The sequence below is a fragment of the Micropterus dolomieu genome, linkage group LG20 (assembly GCF_021292245.1).
Source record: "Micropterus dolomieu isolate WLL.071019.BEF.003 ecotype Adirondacks linkage group LG20, ASM2129224v1, whole genome shotgun sequence".
NCBI classification, from domain to species: Eukaryota; Metazoa; Chordata; class Actinopteri; order Centrarchiformes; family Centrarchidae; genus Micropterus; species Micropterus dolomieu.
In genome coordinates this window covers 11,322,753-11,342,374 of record NC_060169.1, presented here as the reverse complement: position 1 = coordinate 11,342,374, position 19,622 = coordinate 11,322,753, and the positions used below count along the sequence as shown (strand labels likewise).

The 19,622-nt window shown below is 38.6% G+C and overlaps 2 protein-coding genes across 4 annotated transcripts in view; one reads left to right on the top strand and one right to left on the bottom strand.

The window, feature by feature from the left end:
• The window catches only part of nhsb (Nance-Horan syndrome b (congenital cataracts and dental anomalies)), a 27,135-nt gene extending 25,539 nt beyond the window's left edge, over positions 1-1,596 (top strand). For both annotated transcript variants that reach the window (XM_046031748.1, XM_046031749.1), the window contains one exon: positions 599-1,596. In XM_046031748.1, the coding sequence (XP_045887704.1) occupies positions 599-1,226 (628 nt within the window). In that variant the 3' untranslated portion in view covers positions 1,227-1,596. The remainder of the gene's footprint in view (positions 1-598) is intronic.
• Positions 1,597-7,306: 5,710 nt separating this feature from the next.
• The window catches only part of scml2 (Scm polycomb group protein like 2), a 26,377-nt gene continuing 14,061 nt past the window's right edge, over positions 7,307-19,622 (bottom strand). The window contains exons 8-15 of one of the 2 annotated variants that reach the window (XR_006822283.1): positions 14,460-14,776; positions 14,014-14,143; positions 13,685-13,891; positions 12,676-12,849; positions 10,529-10,738; positions 9,850-10,004; positions 8,583-9,593; positions 7,307-8,141 (exon numbers count right to left, since the gene is read on the bottom strand). Coding sequence is in view for 1 of the 2 variants with exons in the window: in XM_046033387.1 (XP_045889343.1) it covers positions 9,468-9,593; positions 9,850-10,004; positions 10,529-10,738; positions 12,676-12,849; positions 13,685-13,891; positions 14,014-14,143; positions 14,460-14,776 (1,319 nt within the window). In the remaining variant the exon portion in view is untranslated. Of the gene's footprint in view, positions 9,594-9,849; positions 10,005-10,528; positions 10,739-12,675; positions 12,850-13,684; positions 13,892-14,013; positions 14,144-14,459; positions 14,777-19,622 lie in introns of both variants that reach the window. The other variant, XM_046033387.1, reaches the window with a different exon arrangement.

Here is a 19,622-nt window from a genome sequence, read left to right as displayed (position 1 = left end):
AGTGTGTGTGGGTTTGACCAAAAAATGTGTCATGTGTCCAGAGTTTGTCTACCAGTTCTCTAACATGGGCCTGACCTGCCACAGAGGGAGAATAAACTGTAAAAACAAATTGTGCAAACTTGAAAGTGGGGATCTCTGGTCGAGGATTAGTCCACTAGAGTGAAAGCACCGCCAGCATTCAAAAGTGACCAAAACATCAGCCAGGAAGCATAGGAACTGAGAAGTGGTCTGTGGTCACCACCTGCAGAACAACTCCTTTATTGGGGGTGTCTTGCTAATTGCCTATAATTTCCAACTGTTGTCTATTCCATTTGCACAACAATGTGAAATTGATTGTCAATCAGTGTTGCTTCCTAAGTGGACAGTTTGATTTCACAGGAGTGTGATTGACTTGGAGTTACATTGTGTTGTTTAAGTGTTCCCTTTATTTTTTTGAGCAGTGTATATATATGTATGTGTGTGTGCGTATGTGTCAAATTATTGTGATGATCCAGCCACTTTTTATTTAACGTGTGTTTATGTAATTTTGTCTATCTCTGCATCGATTCATCTACTGTCTAAATCTCAATTAAGACTATGTTTTGATTTCCTCATTCAGATCGAAGAGAAAGGTCCTGGGCCGTAAAGATTCAGGAGACATAAACGTGAAGTCTCGTCTCTGCCCTACAGCACCAGTAACCCCTGTCTCTGCCGTCATCATCCCACCAGCCCCTCCTCTCAACATCCCAGCCCCATTAGCCACTGTTGCTGGGTCACAACGAGCCCCTGTGCCAATCTACCGCAGCGCCAAGAAATCCAGTACGTCTAATGAGGAGTTTAAACTCCTGTTGCTAAAGAAAGGTAGCAGGTCTGATTCCAGCTACCGCATGTCAGCTACAGAGATTCTGAAGAGCCCTATCACCCCTAAAACTCCTGGGGAGTCCCTTCAGGAAGGGTCTATAAGACAGACTGAGGAACCATTCTCTACACTTCAAGAGACTCCCATTTCTGGTCTGGATCCAGTCCACATACCAGGCCTTTTTCCCAGGGCCAACTCTGAGAGTTTCACCCCCAAAACCCTGCCTATGTCAGCTGCATCTCGACAAGGACGTTCTCGGATCCCCCCTGTAGCCAACAGCAGTCGCTACAGTACACGTAGCCGTCTCTACACAGCCCCCATGCAAGCCATTTCCGAAGGTGAGACAGAGAACTCAGATGGGAGCCCCCATGATGACAGATCATCCTAAAACCATACGATGAGAGATGTCCTCTATTCTTAGCTGTGTCCTACATTTGAAATGGCCCCTTCAACTTTTCTAATTTTGGATCGGTGTGTCATCAAGGCCAATAGTGTAATTCTTCAGATCTTCTTCTTCACAAGATCTGACTGTTGCTAAACAGCACCCATTTTTGGGTCTACTATTATATTTGAGGGTGTCAAACAAAGTGTTGTGAGATGCTGAATCATAAAGGGATGATAAAGAAAACTTTGAGGATATACCTAAATACTGCATTATCAAAAGAATAGCTCCCTCACACAGTAGTTAAAGGAGCAACACATAAGACCTATTTTGAATGAACTGTCTTTTTTTAAATAAAAAAAAAAAAAACAGTCCCAAAAGTTTGGTTAATTATGATAAGAAAAGACATTTTGTGGACGTGTGTACGGACAACGTGCGTGTGCATGAACAAGCACATGCAATATCCACTAATACTTTGTACTTCTTGTGTTTTGAATGGTGTGGGTGCGTGTGTCTCGCTGAGGAACTGCTTTCTTATTAAAATTAAAAATTCTTATGAAATTTAACATTCTTTCAACTTCTGGTGCCCAAAGCATTGGCCAGACTTCCCACAGTCCATACTCAATATTCCTGCCAACAAGCAAGGGTTGTTTCATTGTGGAAGTTACTAACAACACAGCACCAACTTATCTATTATATTTCCATCTGCAGACCTGGCATAGAAAGTATATCACACAGAGCCAATCATATATTTCTTCATATTAATTATATACAAAAAGATAACATAATGCATGTATTTTTGTAAAACTGCGCCTCAGAACATGATGATAAAGTTTCACCATGTTGCATGACCCTATATGGAAACATCCCCTGGATCCTGGTTTCTGTCGACATTTTTGTGGTTCCTTTGTATTATAAGATTAGGTAATCTTTCACTGTGAAAGGTTTTAGTGACATTCGTACCACATTGCCAATGATCTAAATTCATTTGTCTTGGATTTGAGTGTCTAACAAGAAGGAGCAAGGGCTTGCGCCTAGATGGGGCCCATCTGTCAAAAGATACAGGCTAATTTTGGACAATCGCACAGTGGCCTTTCTCTACTAGAGGTGGTTGTAAGCAGGGCATTTATAAGTCCCTGCACATACACATGGACCTGCACCATGTTCAACCAGAATTCAATCACATACTTATTTAAATCCAACCTTGAATTATAGTATGTTTAGACCGATTAAAGTTTTTCCAGCTGCTGGCCAGTCTTGCTGTGCTGACTTGAAGAGGAAAAGGTGCATTTCAAAGCAGTTTAAAAGATACCATTGAGTGCAGACGGTGAAAATGCTTTAGAGGGTCCTCAATCGGTTTGACTAGAGGTTAATTTGGAAAGTTTTCCAAGAACCAACCTCACTTTTGCACTTCATGATTCTTCAAGAATATTCCTTGAAAAGAAAATATATCTTATAATGAAATTGCATATGTATATTTGTACTGAATATAAAAAGTAATATCTATATAAAACATCAAGCAGAAATTTTATAGGGAATCAACCTGAGTGTAGCAAAGAAGAACAGGTCTCACTGACAACATTACACATGAATCTTGTACACAACAATGTACACTGTTCTCCTCTCCTTGTTGCCTCTCCTTCATTTGCACTGACCCAGTAGCATTAGACAGGTGAAAGCTCAACCCAGTGGCACGCCATTTTGTCTTACCCTCGAAACTTCATATCACAAAATCTGAAAGAGAGGAGACAAGAGGAGGAAAGGACTACATACCACCGATACTTAAAAGTCAGCAATGCATTTCTTGCATTGCTGCAGCCTTTTCTATCCGACACCGGGGTTAGAGTATGCTGTAAAATCTTTCTCATCCTTCCAATAGATGTTACGCATGTAGAGTACCCGGTGTGCTACAGAAGCAAACTATCATATATGGAAAGTTTGAACTCTCACCTGCCTACCACAGCAAATACAACACATATACATTCAGAGACCGTACTTCAATAGAAACCATTCACTGTATTCTGTGAATACCTCAGCAAGCATATTACTGTTTTATTGTAAATGCTATAGATAGATAGACAGACAGACAGACAGACAGACAGACAGACAGACAGACAGACAGACAGACAGACAGATAGATAGATAGATAGATAGATAGATAGATAGATAGATAGATAGATAGATAGATAGATAGATAGATAGATAGATAGATAGATAGATAGATAGATAGATAGGTAGATAGATAGATAGATAGATAGATAGATAGCAAAACCACAACTGTTTGATACTCAGCGAATTTGAATTGCAGAACTGACACTGTGTAAGATGGAGAGAGTAAAAAGCTGTGAAATGATTATTAGAATTTTACATTCATTATACCCATGTTGCTGAAGCGCACTTGTTCCTGTTCATTGTTTTATTTGTTGTGTTTTCTATCGCATGCAATAAGTAAAGAAAAGGATATCACCACCATATCATTATTTTTATCTGAGGGATGTCTCTATACCACAAGAAAAGATTTTGTATTTTCTGTTCAAATGTCAAGTTCAATAGTGTGTTCTATAGATGTACAAATTGTCTGGCTAATTCTGTTCTGTATAGTCGTGATCACAAACAGGGGTTTATCTTGTACTGTATATCTACTCACTGGACAATCATATGTAAGAGACTGTAAAGAAAATGATACAGAATCTGTTGGGATGGAGAATCTGAACACTCTTGGTGCTGGGTCCTAGTCTTGCTGGAGCTGTGGAAGTTGGGAGTGAGATAAGTACTTTCCAGGAGAAACTGCTGATTTAGTTTAAAGTGCATATCTGGACAAGCCACGTTACATAAAATGTACTAATAAAAATAGAAATGGAAAAAATATAGATCAGTTAATAGACCTCAAAAACTGGTTTGATCTGATCAGAAAGTCACTGTCTTTACTTTTGACTCATATCAGAATTTTTTGATTCCCACAAAACATTATTAGGCTACTGGAAAATAAACAAATCTGTAGGGTTGATACAGTATTACATGAAACATGTAATTTGACTCTGTGAAACACCATTTAAAAGTTTTAAAACAAAAATACTCAAAGTATTTGAAAATTTGTTTTGTGTGGTTTTTCTGTACTATACCTGGCATTGAGGTGTTGTACCTCTTTTATTTTTAAAAGCAGTAGATATATGAATGACTGACACAATTTGATTAGGAAGACAAACTGTGAGGTTGTCATGCAGACTCTAGTTTAGCCCTCTCAAACCTCAGTCCTCCACTCAGTCCTGAATCTATAACCTTTATATTCTTTGTCCCAAGCTGTCTTGAAATGTCTGCACGCAATTTTGCCCTAATGGGAAGTGTGACAACAAACAATGGATATTTTTTTCTCAAAAGTGTACAGTATGGAATAATACTAAACAGTCTTTGAAATATGTGACAGAGGACAGAAAAAATACAGACATTAAAGACACAGTGTAACTATCTAATTAAAAGAGGCTCCATGTTTAAAACTAGCTAGGACTTAACAGATTTGAATCACTTTTGTATTTTTGTATAAACCTGTAAATACGTTTTTAAAGAAAAAATGTTTCAAATTCTTTCTTTTGTAAAATAAATCAATAAAATAATAAAACAAAAAAGTTTTTTTTTTCAAAGTTTACATGATTATTTCCAAGCCTTTGTATATTTTGGAGCTGTGCAACACCTTCAGTCTTGTATTTATTGTTTTTTTTTGGGGGGGGGGCTACAACATTGTGAAAATTCCATTATTCTATATCTAATTCATTTTAACAGCTCATCAGCTGCTTAGTAACTGTGCATAGAAAAAAGCCAATAAATGTGACTGCATTGAAACGGAAGGCCTTTTGTGTGACACTTCATTTCCTCCCCATCTGAACCAAATGCACTGAGATGATCTGTCCACTAGATGGAAATGTTTTAATACTGTCTAGTTTCAGTCTCAACTACAGTATTTCTACTTGAACTGAAGCTAGTGGTCAGATTCTGGATCCAGCATTTAACACAGTCCAAGTACAATCACAAGAAAAACACTGCATTCCGTAAAGTAAAATTAGGTTTTGTTTATAGTTACAACTTATAAACAAGCCAGTAGGCTGGACTTTAGTCTGCTCTAGAAAACTAGGGCTGTGAAGTTATGATGACAAGTGAGCTAAATATTTGACAATTCAGCAAACCCCACTAACCAAGGACGAAACGCTCCAGAAAAGCTAGTAGTAAGTGGAGTGAGTGATTATTATTACTACTATTATTATTGTTAACGTGAGACTTACTTTGGTAGGAGCCTAAAACGTGGAGATAACATGTCTTTGAAACTGTTCACCGCCCTCAGTTTAACATCAACTAATGACTTCCGTTCCTATAGCAACAACAGTCAGAATATTATCATAAAGAAGTCGAATTGTGAAACAATGTCATCCAAAGTATACGATACCAGCAGTGGAGGAAAGTAACTAAATACATTTTACTCAGGTACTGTAAGTACAATTTTGGGGTAATTGTACTTTACATGTATTCTGCTACTTTAATACTTCTACTCCACTACATTTCAGAGGCAAATCTTGTACTGTTTACTACACTGCATTTAATTGATTACTAGGTACTTTGTAGATTCAGATTAATAATACAAATTATCAAATGTAATGTATTATTATAGCTTAACATAAGACTGTCTATCACCTGGGGAGAAATTCACAAGCTACCCACTCAGCAGTAAGTAATTAAAATGAGTGTAAACTTTACCATCTGCAGCATTAAAACGGTTTATGTATTAATGTATCAACATTCATAAAACAAATATAATAATGAAATGAGCTTTTACTGATGGTACTTTAAGTCAATTTTGGTGTATATACTTTTGTACTTTTTAAGTTTTGAATGCATGACTTTTAGTTGTTTAATTACTCTGGCATTGCTACTTTTACTTAAAAGATCTGATTACTTCTCTGCCATTAGGCTCCATATCATATCTAATTATGAAGAAACACCTCAGATTTATCATTGGTGAATGCTATTTTATCCATTTTTTCTAAGTTTAGCCTACACTTAATTTCATAGAGATGGGACCAGTCCCATTTAAAGCAAAAAAGGTAAGATCTCACCTAAATATACTCATTCACAATGATTTAGTACACAAGTTATTATTAAATATATTTCTGTCTTTTTTATTTTAGAGTAAAGCGCTCTCTTAGGGCAGTCATTTCATTCTATGTAGATTGCCTACTTTTGAACCATTACTTGTTAAATTAATGCCAGAGCCCCATGGCAGGAAACTGGCCCTGGTTTCCTTAAAGCAACACATACCATTTATTTACCATTGTTTATCAAAAAATAATTGTAAGCATGTGGTGGGGTAATAGTGGTTTCAACAGGGCGCACAATGCTGTGATTATAGCTTGCTTCACAACCAGCAAACAACATATACCATTCCTCAAGAATCTGCAAGAGGAGTCATAATTAGCCTGTTTATCCTGAATGCTTCTGGTGAGGTATTTGAACTGGCTGATCTTTTGAACAATGATTCCTATTGGACTGTCACTTTCCTTAAGTAAGACATCCATGATCCTTTGACCCCCAACCCCCATACTCCAGGCACACACACACAACCCACCAAAACTAAAATGATCCTCTTCTCTGCTATGGCTCTTGAATCTTTTTGGGTGCATTTATGTATTAATTTCTATTACTCGTTATACCTTTCTTATCTATATTCTTTCTCTCCTTGTCCCCAAGTTGTTTTCAGTAATCAATTCGACTGACTTGGCCAGTGGTTCAAAACCTAGGGGCTGGGAACCGCAAGTGGTCACAAGACAAATCTGAGGGGTCACTAGATGATTAACAAAACAGAGGAGCAGAAAAGTGCTTTTATGTTGACCAAAATGCCATTTCTTCTATACTTTCCGTTTTTGTAGAAATTATTGGATGAAATGAAACATATAAACTAATGAGGATGGGTTACAAGCAGACATTCCTTCATATTAAGCTGTCACAAGTCAAAAAGGTTGGGAACCATAGGACTAGGCAAATAAAAAAAAACTTGTAGTAGCTACCATGGTGGCATTGTGGTGGGGTCTCAAACACTAAGATGATGTAAACATGTCAATGTTTAATTGTGTGAATGCATATCAAACATATTTAACAAACATCTTTTGTTGAACTTGCTGTAAAAAGTCGTATATATACACACATGAAATGCTGCGGAGCGATAGATGACAAGGCATAAAAAATATACATAGTTGGTTATTGTGCAGTCCCTCTATGCTGTAGTAATGAACACAAAATGCTAATGATGTAAAACATCTTCTAAGAAACAACTACTATAACCTGAGTGTCACATTAAAGCAAGATGGTTTCAAGTATCAACTTGTTACCACTACAGGAGAGCAACAGTGTGAAATGCAGCTACAACAGATTTGGTTTGAAAATGGTTCTGAAATGTTCAGAAAATTAGTATTTCTGCCACCAAAAACAGAAATACTTCGAGACATGTGAATAATTACTCAGACACAATATTTTCCTGTAGGAAGGTATTTGATGATGTACACTAAAACTATTTCAGGCAGAAAAAAATTGATTACACTTACGCTTGATACAGATTGATATACTTTGTTACAGTACAAAATGATATCAAAAAACAACCTTTTGGCTTGACTTTATACAAAACATGTTTTCCATCATGTCCCCTCTCAGGAGCACTTTAAAGGTTCTGTACAGCAGTCAAACTAGACAGTTAATGGCCTTGTCTTTATTGTATTGTCAACACTTTACAGTATTCCAGTCATTGTTTGTGTATATCTTGTATGTGTGTGTGTGTGTGTGTGTGTGTGTGTGTGTGTGTGTGTTTGATAGTGTGACTCTCAAAGCATAGTAAAATCTTGTAGCATTATTAATGCTCAGGATGAAACCGTTCAGCTTGAATGTCTTCCAGCACATGAAACGGACACAAAAAGAGAAATAACACTTCAGTAACTGATTTTCTACATCTACAGCCTGTGCTGCAGAAAATGGTGAAAGGTTATCTTACAAAATAAAATATCCACCATTTAAATAAAAGTGGCGCCCTGTCTGCCAAACTTATTTTTAGATCTTTGTCAAAAAATAGTGTTTGAGGACAGAAATCATGTATGTAATGATTGACTTCAGGGAAGAAAGAAAACTTATCCAACATTGTGGAGTGAAACCCTTAACGCCACTTCTAACTAGGGCACTCCTGTTGTTCAGTATCTGTTACGAAAAATGCTCATGACTTCATACATTCACTGGCTTGCATAAACTTAATTTGACAGTCTGTAACAGACACAGTCATTCAGAAACTTTATTGCATTGTCAGAAATGATGCAGTGAGATGATCACTGCCAGTACCTGAACTCTCCCAGTCTTAAGTGCAGAGCGTCCATCCTGAAATTCTGACAAGGGAAAAAATATTTTAACATATGGATCTCTGAAGAGATAAAGCTGCAAAACCTACAGCATTGTGTGTGCTTGCATGTGTGTACGTGTGTGTGTGTAAAAGGCTAAATAAACGTCTGGTAACTTATGATCTCCAGTTGTTCATAATAAGGCAAAAACTCACTAACATGAACACATATGCCTATGTTCAGATATCTTTTACTAATTACACTTATGATGAATTCATGTACCGCGTATCTGTTTTAATGTGAAGGTAAACTGTGGTCTATAAATTAAAATAATGTATGTGTTCAGATCAGGGCCGTAGCCAGAATTTTAGAAATACTGAGGTCATTAATGCACACCGCAGCACCATCAAAAAAATTTGACCAGAAACAAAAAAGAACATCTCCAATGTTTTTAACTACATGGATTTTTTCATATTTTGTTCATTCAGTTAACTGTATAATTAAATTCAGTCACTTTTATTCCCCAGCGTGATGATCTAAACGCTGTTTCTATTGTTTTACTTATGTCTTGGCCAAATAGTGGTCAATTTATAACAGCCTGATTCTAAAAATACTGGAATCAATTCATAAAACGACCATCATGTGTAAGTTGTCTTTGTAAACTCCCTACAGATTGCTAGAACCCCCAAATTCACACAAAAAATCATACAGAGGACGTGACCTTAGTGTCCTCAGTGGTAGCTACGACCCTGGTTCAGGTGGATTTACACTGCACTACATCCCTGTAGAATAAATGTTTGTGTGTGTGTGTGTGTGTGTGTGTGTGTGTGTGTGTGTGTGTGTGTGTGTGTTTGATTGCCAGTGAGAAAACATAGTGGGCCTTCATCCTCTATTGTTTGGTCTGTTTCAGCTTCTCGATGTGATGACAGAGTTTGAGCGCCGGTCCCAGCTTCAGTCCCATGTACTTCATAATGACATCACTGCGCAGCAGCATCAGAGCTTTGCCATCAATCTCCTGTAGAGAGAGGAGCACGCTGTCAGCAGAGGGGCACATTACAAGCACTTCCTCTCAGATCAATTCGATTAAAATGACAAAAGTGACTTGAATGTGGAAATTCCATTCTGATTTTCCTGGAGCATGGAGACTAAGGGAGAGTTTATTTTACCAGGCAACCGCACGATACAGCACAATGAGTGAAAACCAGTGTGGTAGGAAGCTTGTTGTCTATTGACCTTTAAACGGGACAAAGAAGACAGAGTTCAATACTCACATGTTTCCTGAACAGCTCGACGTGCGGGCCAAGAGTTTGGGGATCAGCCTCTTGGACAAACCGTATAACATCATCAACTGACCAGGAAGAAGCATCATTCCCTGAACCCTCCTTGTCCTGTTTCACGTGGTCCGGGCCTGTTGTTGAGCTAGCCGCTGTAGAGTGTGGGGGTGAGAGAAAGAAAAGACAAATCAAACTAATACCTTTAATTAAATATTTTACCTCCTACTCATGACTTTATTGTCTGTAAGTGTTACAGTCAGATGTTAAAAAGGCCATGGCTCAAAAATGTCTGAAAGGTGTCAAATTTAGGCCACGTTAAATAAATGGGAAGCAAAAAAAACATATTAATTAGGATAAATTGACCATTTGCTAAAACCCCTTCCCTAAACAGCGAATGTCAAATCATACTTATGCGTATTACTAGGATTAACTAGCTTCACACTACAAGACAGTGACTATGCGGGGCTTAGTCAGTTGAAGGGCGATGGACTGTTTTGGGAAAAGACCACCATCATCTTCTTGTCCACATCCAGGGTTTTGAGCAGAGGGAAAAAGTTGGGCATAAATGTCCCAACTATTAGATCATTTTGCCCCGGTTGAGTGTGTGTGTGCGTGTGTGTGTGTGTGTGTGTGTGTGTGTGTGTGTGTGTGTGTGTGTGTGTGTATATAAACCTACCCTCCACTCGTCTGTGTGCACACATTGGGCCAAGTTCGGTGGGGTTGGAGCTGACGCGACGTAGGGGTGGCGGTGTCTGTCCAGGGTAATATGGCCGCTCCTTCTTTGCTGTTCTGTAGTCCGATGCGTTGTGAAGGGAGCGGGTGCTGTTAGCGGGATCCTTTGTGGAATCGTCATTGGACAGGCCGTTCTCAGTGTGGGACAGTGGTTCTGTATCAAGAAAGGATGAGAGAGATACTGTTTGGAACATGTGAACGCAAATAGAAAAAAGAAAAATGCTGCACTGCACTGGACTATACAAACAAAGATAAAGTGACATACCCCTTTAATGTCGCACAATTCTCTAAACTTATCTTTTTAACTAAACGTTTACTCTTATCTGAATTTAGATCTAAATCTTCATCAAAATACATACAAATGTAAAGGCACCAGTAAATGAGTGGGTCTAACTTTCTACCAAATTCTGTCTTTGATATGAAAATGTTGTGCTTTATCGGTTTTGGCTTTTCAGATACAAATTTATATTATATATTTTTTAATGAACTAAAATATGGCTTGAGCTTATTTATAATAAATTGCATTGCATTTACATTGCACTCTTAGAGGTTCTGACATTTTGAACAACGTCATTACCTACAATGATGGATTACTTACTACTGTAGTTGATGAAAACATTTACCTCAGTCGATTAAACATGAAGAATCGAAAAGACAGAATAGGATGTTAATACCGAACATTTAACAATTAGATTTTTCTGTATCTGGCCCACAAAAGTTTTGCTAGTAGAGGTGCTTCTTCTTCTTAAGTTTTAAAATAATTTAACCTATCACAACAAGACATTATCATTGCTGCTTACTCTTGCTACCTCAGCTCCCACCAGACTTACCCCTGTTTATCAAAACAGTAAACCAAACTCCATAGTTCAACATTAAATTAGTTGGTGAGTATGGGACAGTAGTTTGTTTGGAATAAATGGAAGAATATGTAATTCAGTATTAGCAATGATGAGCCACCATGGCAGAACAAATTAAAACTAGGGTAGGACAGGACATTTATTTCAGAAGTATTTGTTATATTTGTTGAAATGCTCTTTAAATCCCAACACCAATCAATAAATCAAATGCTCTGACACCAAAATGTAGAGCCCTTCAAGACTGGAATAACCTTCCTCTTTCCTTGAGATCTATTACCACTTTTTGTTTATTCAAATCATCACTATTTTATTTTCTTGAAACTATATGTTCTTGTTATTAGGGGTACCAATAGTATTACATATAAGAATTGGTATAACCTATGTAGAATATACAGTAGTATGACTATAATTGTGACCTCCTTTATCATGATTTTCTTTGGACATTTATATGAAGATGTGACTTTATCCTGTATGTTACATTTGTCATAAGGTATATTGATAAATGTTGCATTAGTTCTTTACTGCACTCTGTTGATCATTTAGTCAATGTATTTTAATTTGTTTGCCATATTAATTGTGGAGGTAAGGGCAGGTGAGCGAGTTATTGTTTTGTATATATGTTTGTGTATTGTGTTTATGTTTATGTGTCTGTACTGTGTGGTTAACTTTTGTGTCTGTACATGCATGTATGTATGTTGCAGGACCCCCTCAAAATTGAGATGATACATCTCAAGGGGTTATCCTGAAAAAAATTCAATTCAATTCAATTCAAAATGGAAAACAAAATCCAGGATCTGTTGCGGGACTGTAATGAGCACGGCCAATGAAATGATTGGCTAGCCTGCCTACCTGCCTGGCTACCTACCAACCTGTGCGCACACTCTAGCTGTCTCTTGCTAGTTCTCCAATGTTGCCTACCCTAGCTTTAAATGCCCTGCTTACAGAAACACAAACTTCAGCAACAGCAAATCCAGAGAAAATGTCTCATTCCTTCGTATAGTGTTTGAGCAACAAGTGATTACAGGAGACGTGCACAGCACACATAACCGCAGTAATGACTGTTTAGAAACAAAGATGTTGTTAACATAAAACAAAATCTGTAAAAAATATAGTATTTTGTTGTGGCAGTAGAAACGATTTACATTACATATATTTAATTTAATTCTCTATCCTTTTTTAATAGTTCTGCTTCACTCCCTCCCGTTACAGTTACTCCATCCACACATTTGCCCACCTGACTTGGTCCTGTTGTAGAAGCGTGTGTTGTTGCTGTAGGAGCTGAACGGCTGCGAGCTGAACAGACTATCACTCTCCAGATGTTGGCACAGGTTCTCCAGGAACCGCAGTACAGAAGACGTACTGGAGACGGAGGGCAGCTTCACATAGCGGATACCATGCTCTGACCGCACTGGTGGGTTGAACACAAACAACTATTAGTCCGTATGCTATATTTAATCACACACACACAGTATGCATTCACAGCTAAAGAAAAGCAGCAGATGGTCTAGGGTTAGCACCCACCCTTTATAAGCACAAACCCACATTTTCACCCCATCCCACACTGCACTACACTCTCCCACCCAAGCCAAGCCTGCACAAATCCACAAATTAACCCCCCCCCTCCTCCTCCTCCTTCAGGCTCACCAATAGTCTTCCCAATCTGCCCCCCCAAGGGAGACCCAATCCCAGCATCCCAAACCAGGTTAGACGCACATGTCATTTCTGATTACAGACACAGCGCTCACATCAGCTGCTGCCACAGGCACAGTTTTTTATTCTGCTTCTCTTCCTTCTCACACACACACACACACACACGGGCCAGATTCAAGACCTATGAGCGTGTGCTTGCACCAATTTCACCTGGCTGATTGCCTATGCAGGCTTTAATGGCGTTACATTTTGGGAAATACACTTATTCGCTTTCCTGCCAAGAGTTAGAAGAGAAGATTGACTGTCATGTCTAAACAACAAATTTGAAGCTACTGACAGCAGTTTGTTAGCTTAGCTTAGCATAGAGACTGGAAACAGGGGAAACAGCTAGCCTGGCTCTTTCCAAAGGTAACAAAATCTGCCTACCAGCACCTCTAACGCTTCTGTAATGTGATGATTTGGTACTTTTATCTGTTTTTTATAATTTACTATTTGGGTTTTGCACTGTTAGTTAACAAGCAATTTAATGATGTTGCCTTGTCTGCTAACAGTTTCTTTCAGAGTGAACATCCTGTAGTGTTCACCAGATTTACCTCTGATGACTTCGCCTCCTGTGTGGGACTGGCTCTGTAGGAATGACAGCAGTACAGAGGGCTGGTACGTACAGTCCACACAGGCCTGAACAGCCTGCTGAAGTACCGCATTGACTGGAGCTGGACCGAAGTGGTCTGGGAGCTGCTGTACTAGTTTTCGGTCAAGATGCGGGCCATAGTCACCGTGCTTGTTCACATAGACACACACTGGAATGATACAAAGAGAGACTGTCAGTCAAGCTAGAATTCACCACAACAGAGTTGCTGAAATCGAATACATTAGTACACATTCAGGCATCAGACTCAGTTGTATCTGTTATCCAATTTACCTGTGCAAACTACACTTGAGCCGTTGCTATGGTTGGTGTCTGCTAAAACGTGGCTGGAGTTCAGTCTGGTCTCAGGAGACGGACCTGTAACTGCTGGTGCCCCCAGGGATTGCACCACCCGAGGCTTCCTCTGGAGCAAAAACAAACAAACCCTCTCTCATCAACTCTCTGTACAAAGGCTGTTAGTTAATGATTTATTAAAGGTGTGTTTTAACACTTTCACTGCTACACATGTACTGCACTGCAGCACATAAAACAGCTTCTAAAAGCAAAGCTGTTCTCCTCATTTATCGTGAATAAACATCGATAAATAGTGCTCCCTTCCTTGAACGGTTCACACCTTGTCTCCTCTTTGTCAAAATAATTTTTGCCTTAATACATAAACTATAAAATGTCAGGGTCACTGGACCGCAGGATAATAGATTACAACTCTTGTGACATCTCACCTTGTTCCTAGGCTTGGGCCCTCTCTTCTTGTGTGGTCTGGGGGCCAGTTGGGACTCAGAGCTAGTCCTGCCAGGGCTTTGTGATGCTCCATTTAATGCTGCTGCCGCCGCAGCCTCGGCCGCTGCCTTCAACAAAGCAATAGTCTGGGATTTGGGACGACGACCTCGGACACCTTTGCGCACAGGGAGGGGTGGCAAGGGGTTGGGTAGTCGGTATGAGGTCTGCATGGAGGAGGAGGAGTTGGAAGAGGAGCGACGTGTGGTGAGGGAGGCTGAGGTGGAAGAAACAGGAGCTAGGAGTGCACCAGGGAGGGTAACTGGAAAAAATGGGATTTGGAAGGGAGACAGACAGAAAGAATAGATAAAAAATATGTTGTATATCTTCCACATATTAGATTGTACTAAAGATCATTAGAGAGGATGATTATATGACATTCATCTGGACATTATACATATTTTAAAGTAAAACGATTCTAAATCTGCAGCACAAAAGATCATCTTGTAAGCACAAAAAACGTCTTAATTAGATATGCCCTCTGTCCACACACAGAGGCTTTAAACAAAGACGTGCAGAGAATCAACTTTGTTGTAGGTCCTTGACATGAGGCATGGTCTACATAATTAGATTTGATGTCACATTTCAACGGACACTAATGATAGTATTCATAGTGTTTGGGAAGAAAAACAAAAGATGGGGGGATTTACATTTGGTTATTAAAGAGTTGTGACCAAGATGTATATTGACAGGAGAAAAAAATAATAGCAGGTATAGGATTAATAAGTAAGTAAGAATACAATAAAATATATTTCATTTGAGATGAAATATAAGACTCAAACATAAACATTCAGCCTATAAAATGTATGACATGATAAACTATACTGAGCTATAATAAACATTAAATTAAGTCTGTATTATGAACGATTTTATGGCTAAAATAGCCTGTTGCCAAATCATCTTTAAGCATTGATTTATCCTTTAGTATACCAGATCTCTAATTGTTTCAATGACAGATACATGAAAGCTTTTTCCAACCACTATTTGTGTGATTTGTTAACATATTGGACTCATTCAAAAACACCTTCTCAAAACATGACTTCGCCGCTGCTGCAATTTCTTATTACTAATCAGCTGACCTGCACAGATTGTGATACACTGGATGATACATTGACAGATGTAGTGTGAAAGTCTATCATCTTAAATTAAGTCTAATTATTAGTGTTGAAATACCATATTCTACTATTCATAAAAACGTAAACACCTATAACTAAATGTTTAAAAATAGGTGCTATGAAATAGAATATAAAATCTAGCTACTTTAAGGCACTAAATGTATCACAGACACCCTCCAAATTCCAAAGAAATATTATTCCAAAATGTCAAACAGCTTAGGGGTTAAGACTGATAGAAAGTGACAATAAAGTGAGAAAATAGCCATTGTCTAGCCAAAGCAATGGCACCACCACCCTCTTCTGTCTTCATTAGCCGTGAGCTTGACTCCCTGATATGATCTCATAATCATCATAGAGAATGTGTGAAGGAAAAAAACGCAAAAGTCAGAGAGAAAGAAAGAAAGGGAGGAAGAGAGAAAGATAACCATCTCCTGTTTCAATACAAATGTATTGCTTGGTGAGAGCAGGGGCTTGAGAGTGCATGTGGAAGCTCTCAAGGGGCCGTGGCTTTCATTAGTCTCCTTGACTGAGGCGATATGGAGAGACTATAGAAGGTTTACAGTATTCTCTGAGGGGCCAGCCGGGGCACCCTGAAAGCTGCTTAATTGAGAAATGAGTGAAAGTGGGCATAGAATAGAGCGGCGTTTTGTTTCAGGGGGGGCCAAAGCTCACTCGCTCACCAGGAGCACAAAGCGTGCTCACAGAGGGACAGCGATACCAACCTGCACGCACAGTGGCACACTTATTCACACCGAGCTAGAAGCCGTAAGCCCTACAAAGGCAGATCAAAATTTGTTTGCAGGGTACCAGTCAGTATCAGCAGGTTTTAATTCACCATAGGAAATCTGAGTTGGGGGCCTTCTCTGATCTTTACCAATCATAAAAAAAGAAAACGTAATCCATTCACATTATGCGACAGCCACCAAAGCAGCATGTACCATTTCCACACTGGTGATTAATGTCATATTCTCCCGTATATTGGTTTATCACCACATTTGTTTAAAAAAGACTTATCACCTCTGCATATTTAACTACAACAACTCAAAGAAAATCTGCTTATAAATGCTTTCATTCCACACTATCTGACAGTATCATATATATTCTGTATCAGCTCGCTCAAGCTTGTCTTTGAAGCAATATGATGTTTACACTGAGTGAAATATTCAAACCCAAGGCTGTGCTTTTAATGGCTGCAATGTTTTATCAAATGGATGCATTCAAAATGTCTTGTGCATCCTTTCATAAACCTTTCCTGCAAAATACAGCCATGTACAGACATATTTTGGTATCTATGGAAAATTTCTGTACTTATATTTAAATATAAACCGCGTAGGGGCATGGCCTTCATAGAGTGTAGCCCTCAGCACACAGTTTCCCCTTTAGTAGACACAAGATGATTGTAAAATAAAAACCAGTGGGTTTGAACAATAGTTTAGCTGTACAGACTTAATGACTGACCCACAATTGGGAGACTGCTTGTAAAAAGGGTTAAAGAACCAAACAAGTTGTGGTTTGCTGCAATTTTAGCTCCTTAACTACAAATCAAATATATTTTACATCTTTGCTGACCATTTTCGAATGATGCAACTAACTATCATCATCACTATTGCCTACTACTGCCTATCTGCCTATTAATTTCTTGATTAATTGTTGGGCCAATACAATTTTAGAAAAATGCACATAACAATTTCCTAGAGGCCAAAGTTACATTTTCAGCTTTCTTTTTTCCCCTAATCAACAGTCAAAAAAACACACAAGTATTCCATTTAAATGTATATGAAACAGAGAAAAGCAGAAAATCTTCACGTTTAAGAAGCTAGAACCCGCAGATGTTTGGTATTTTTGCTAAATAAAAAATTATTATCATAATTGTTGCAAATTCATTTTCAATTGGCAAATCAATTAAGCAATGCATAGTGTCAACTCTATGCTATATATGCAGTTTCAGATTGTTGCATATAATTTTCTTCCTGTTCCTGACAGCCATTGGTTTCCATTTATTTCTGTACTGTATGATAATCAATAGTAACCAATGGCTACCCGGGATGGTAGAATGGGTGCATTCAAATTTCTAAAACACAGTAGCATGGTTTGCACAGTGGCTAGATGTGATCTAAAATGTGATTTGTAGTAAATATGCAAAACCATTAAGGCAAACAAGTTTATAATTTTGTACAAAACTTAATCTGCATCATTCAGATTAACTACAACGTACTCAAATCTGAATAAGGTGTTCTTAGCATGCATGCAATGAAACAACAGAGACATATGGTACTGATCATATAATTCCAACTCGACCCGTTGACCTGTGTAAGCCACAGCCCGAGGAAACGTGTGCGAGTATGAGTGCACACATTAGAATGGGGTTGCTGAGAAGTGTGTCTGCTGTCTGGGGGGGAGGGGGAAGGGGCTCCACAATGTTGCCTCTCATCTGATTACAACCCCCCCACCCTAACATGCCGAGCACCCTCACAGCAAACAGTCCGCACACACACACAAACCGGCTGTTATTTGGTGTGAATCTGAAGCAGTATGAAACTCATAAACTGCAGGTTGTGTGACTGTGTGCAGATTGCAGAGAGGGGAAGTAACTTAAATAGCTGCGGGGTACAAAGTATAAAGACAAACTATGTTTTCCTGCACAAAGTCTTCAGCATGGCACACCAGCTTTAAAAAAAACAATAGAAAAAAAAGAAAATAACTATTGTTACACTGTGACTTGTGTGGACGTTCACCTTTGAACTGATCATATAACTTCAAATATTTGATATCCACTAATCCTTCTGCAAACTAAGTCCTGATGCTTCACACACACAAAAAAACACATGATCAAAAACACATGGAGCTCCAAACTTAATTACAGCAAACAATACTGTTCAATCTGCACTTTGATTGTGTCTGACTAGAGTCGGCCTCTAGTCTCTTACAACGAATTTGAATGAATGCCAGTCAAGCCAAACGTCTTCAAGTTAAACAAAGAAAACAGTGTGAACAGCAGCTTTAATAATTTACACCAGAGTAGGAGGCTGCTACACTTGTGAAACGACATGCAACTTTCATCTTAACAGCAGATTTAGCTTTCACTTCCCTTTTTTAGGTTTTAACAAGACAATGGCATGACGGTACTATGGGTTTTTTAGTAAATGGTAATAGCTATTCAGGAACAGAATGAGCAAATCAAAGCAAAAATTATTTCACTTAGTCAATCAATAAGACACCACTGCTCCTTCCTAAATTGAGCTGATCATTGATTAATTTCAATGTGTGCAGTATTCATTGACGTTGATTCGTTACATTTTAGGGAAGTTTTAGTGGATATATATATATATCTCATATTACAAAAAAAGGAACACCTACTTCTACAGAAAATTTTGTCTCATGTACACAAACATGTTATTGCTACAACTCACAATATACTGCATCTGGTAGACTTAGTCATAAACGTCCTTTTTAATACAATCCCAAAACAAATAAAAAATACTAGTAATATAAACTGTGAGCCTTCCAAAAAGTTATTTTCTTTCATTTATGAAAAAGAACAAAAAGAAACCACTTGGTAAACATATCAAACTCACCAGGAAATCCCCACCGAAGAAGCTGAACTTTCGTAGTAGCAGCAGTAGTAGTAACAGTGGAGGCAGTGGTAGTGATAGTAGTAGTAATGTCCGTAACAATTCTAGTCACTCATTACAGTTGCTTCCTGGTTCTCTCTTTGAAACAACTCTCTCTTTTAGCTGATTTGTTTCCCTCTCTCTTTTTTAGCTCTTCCTAACTTTCTCTAAAATACAGTCCTCATATGTACTTCATTGTCTATTTTCTGTCTCTCTATCAGCAGCTTTGTCAGTTGTCTCCATGTGTCTCTCCCCTCTCTTTTCTCTCAGCAGTAGTCCACAACAAAGCCCACGCTGCTGCTGCTGCTGCTTGTTGAAGCCGCTGCAAAGCTTCCCTCCCAATGAATGAGTGCGGGGGGGGGGGGGGGGGGGGGGGGGGTGT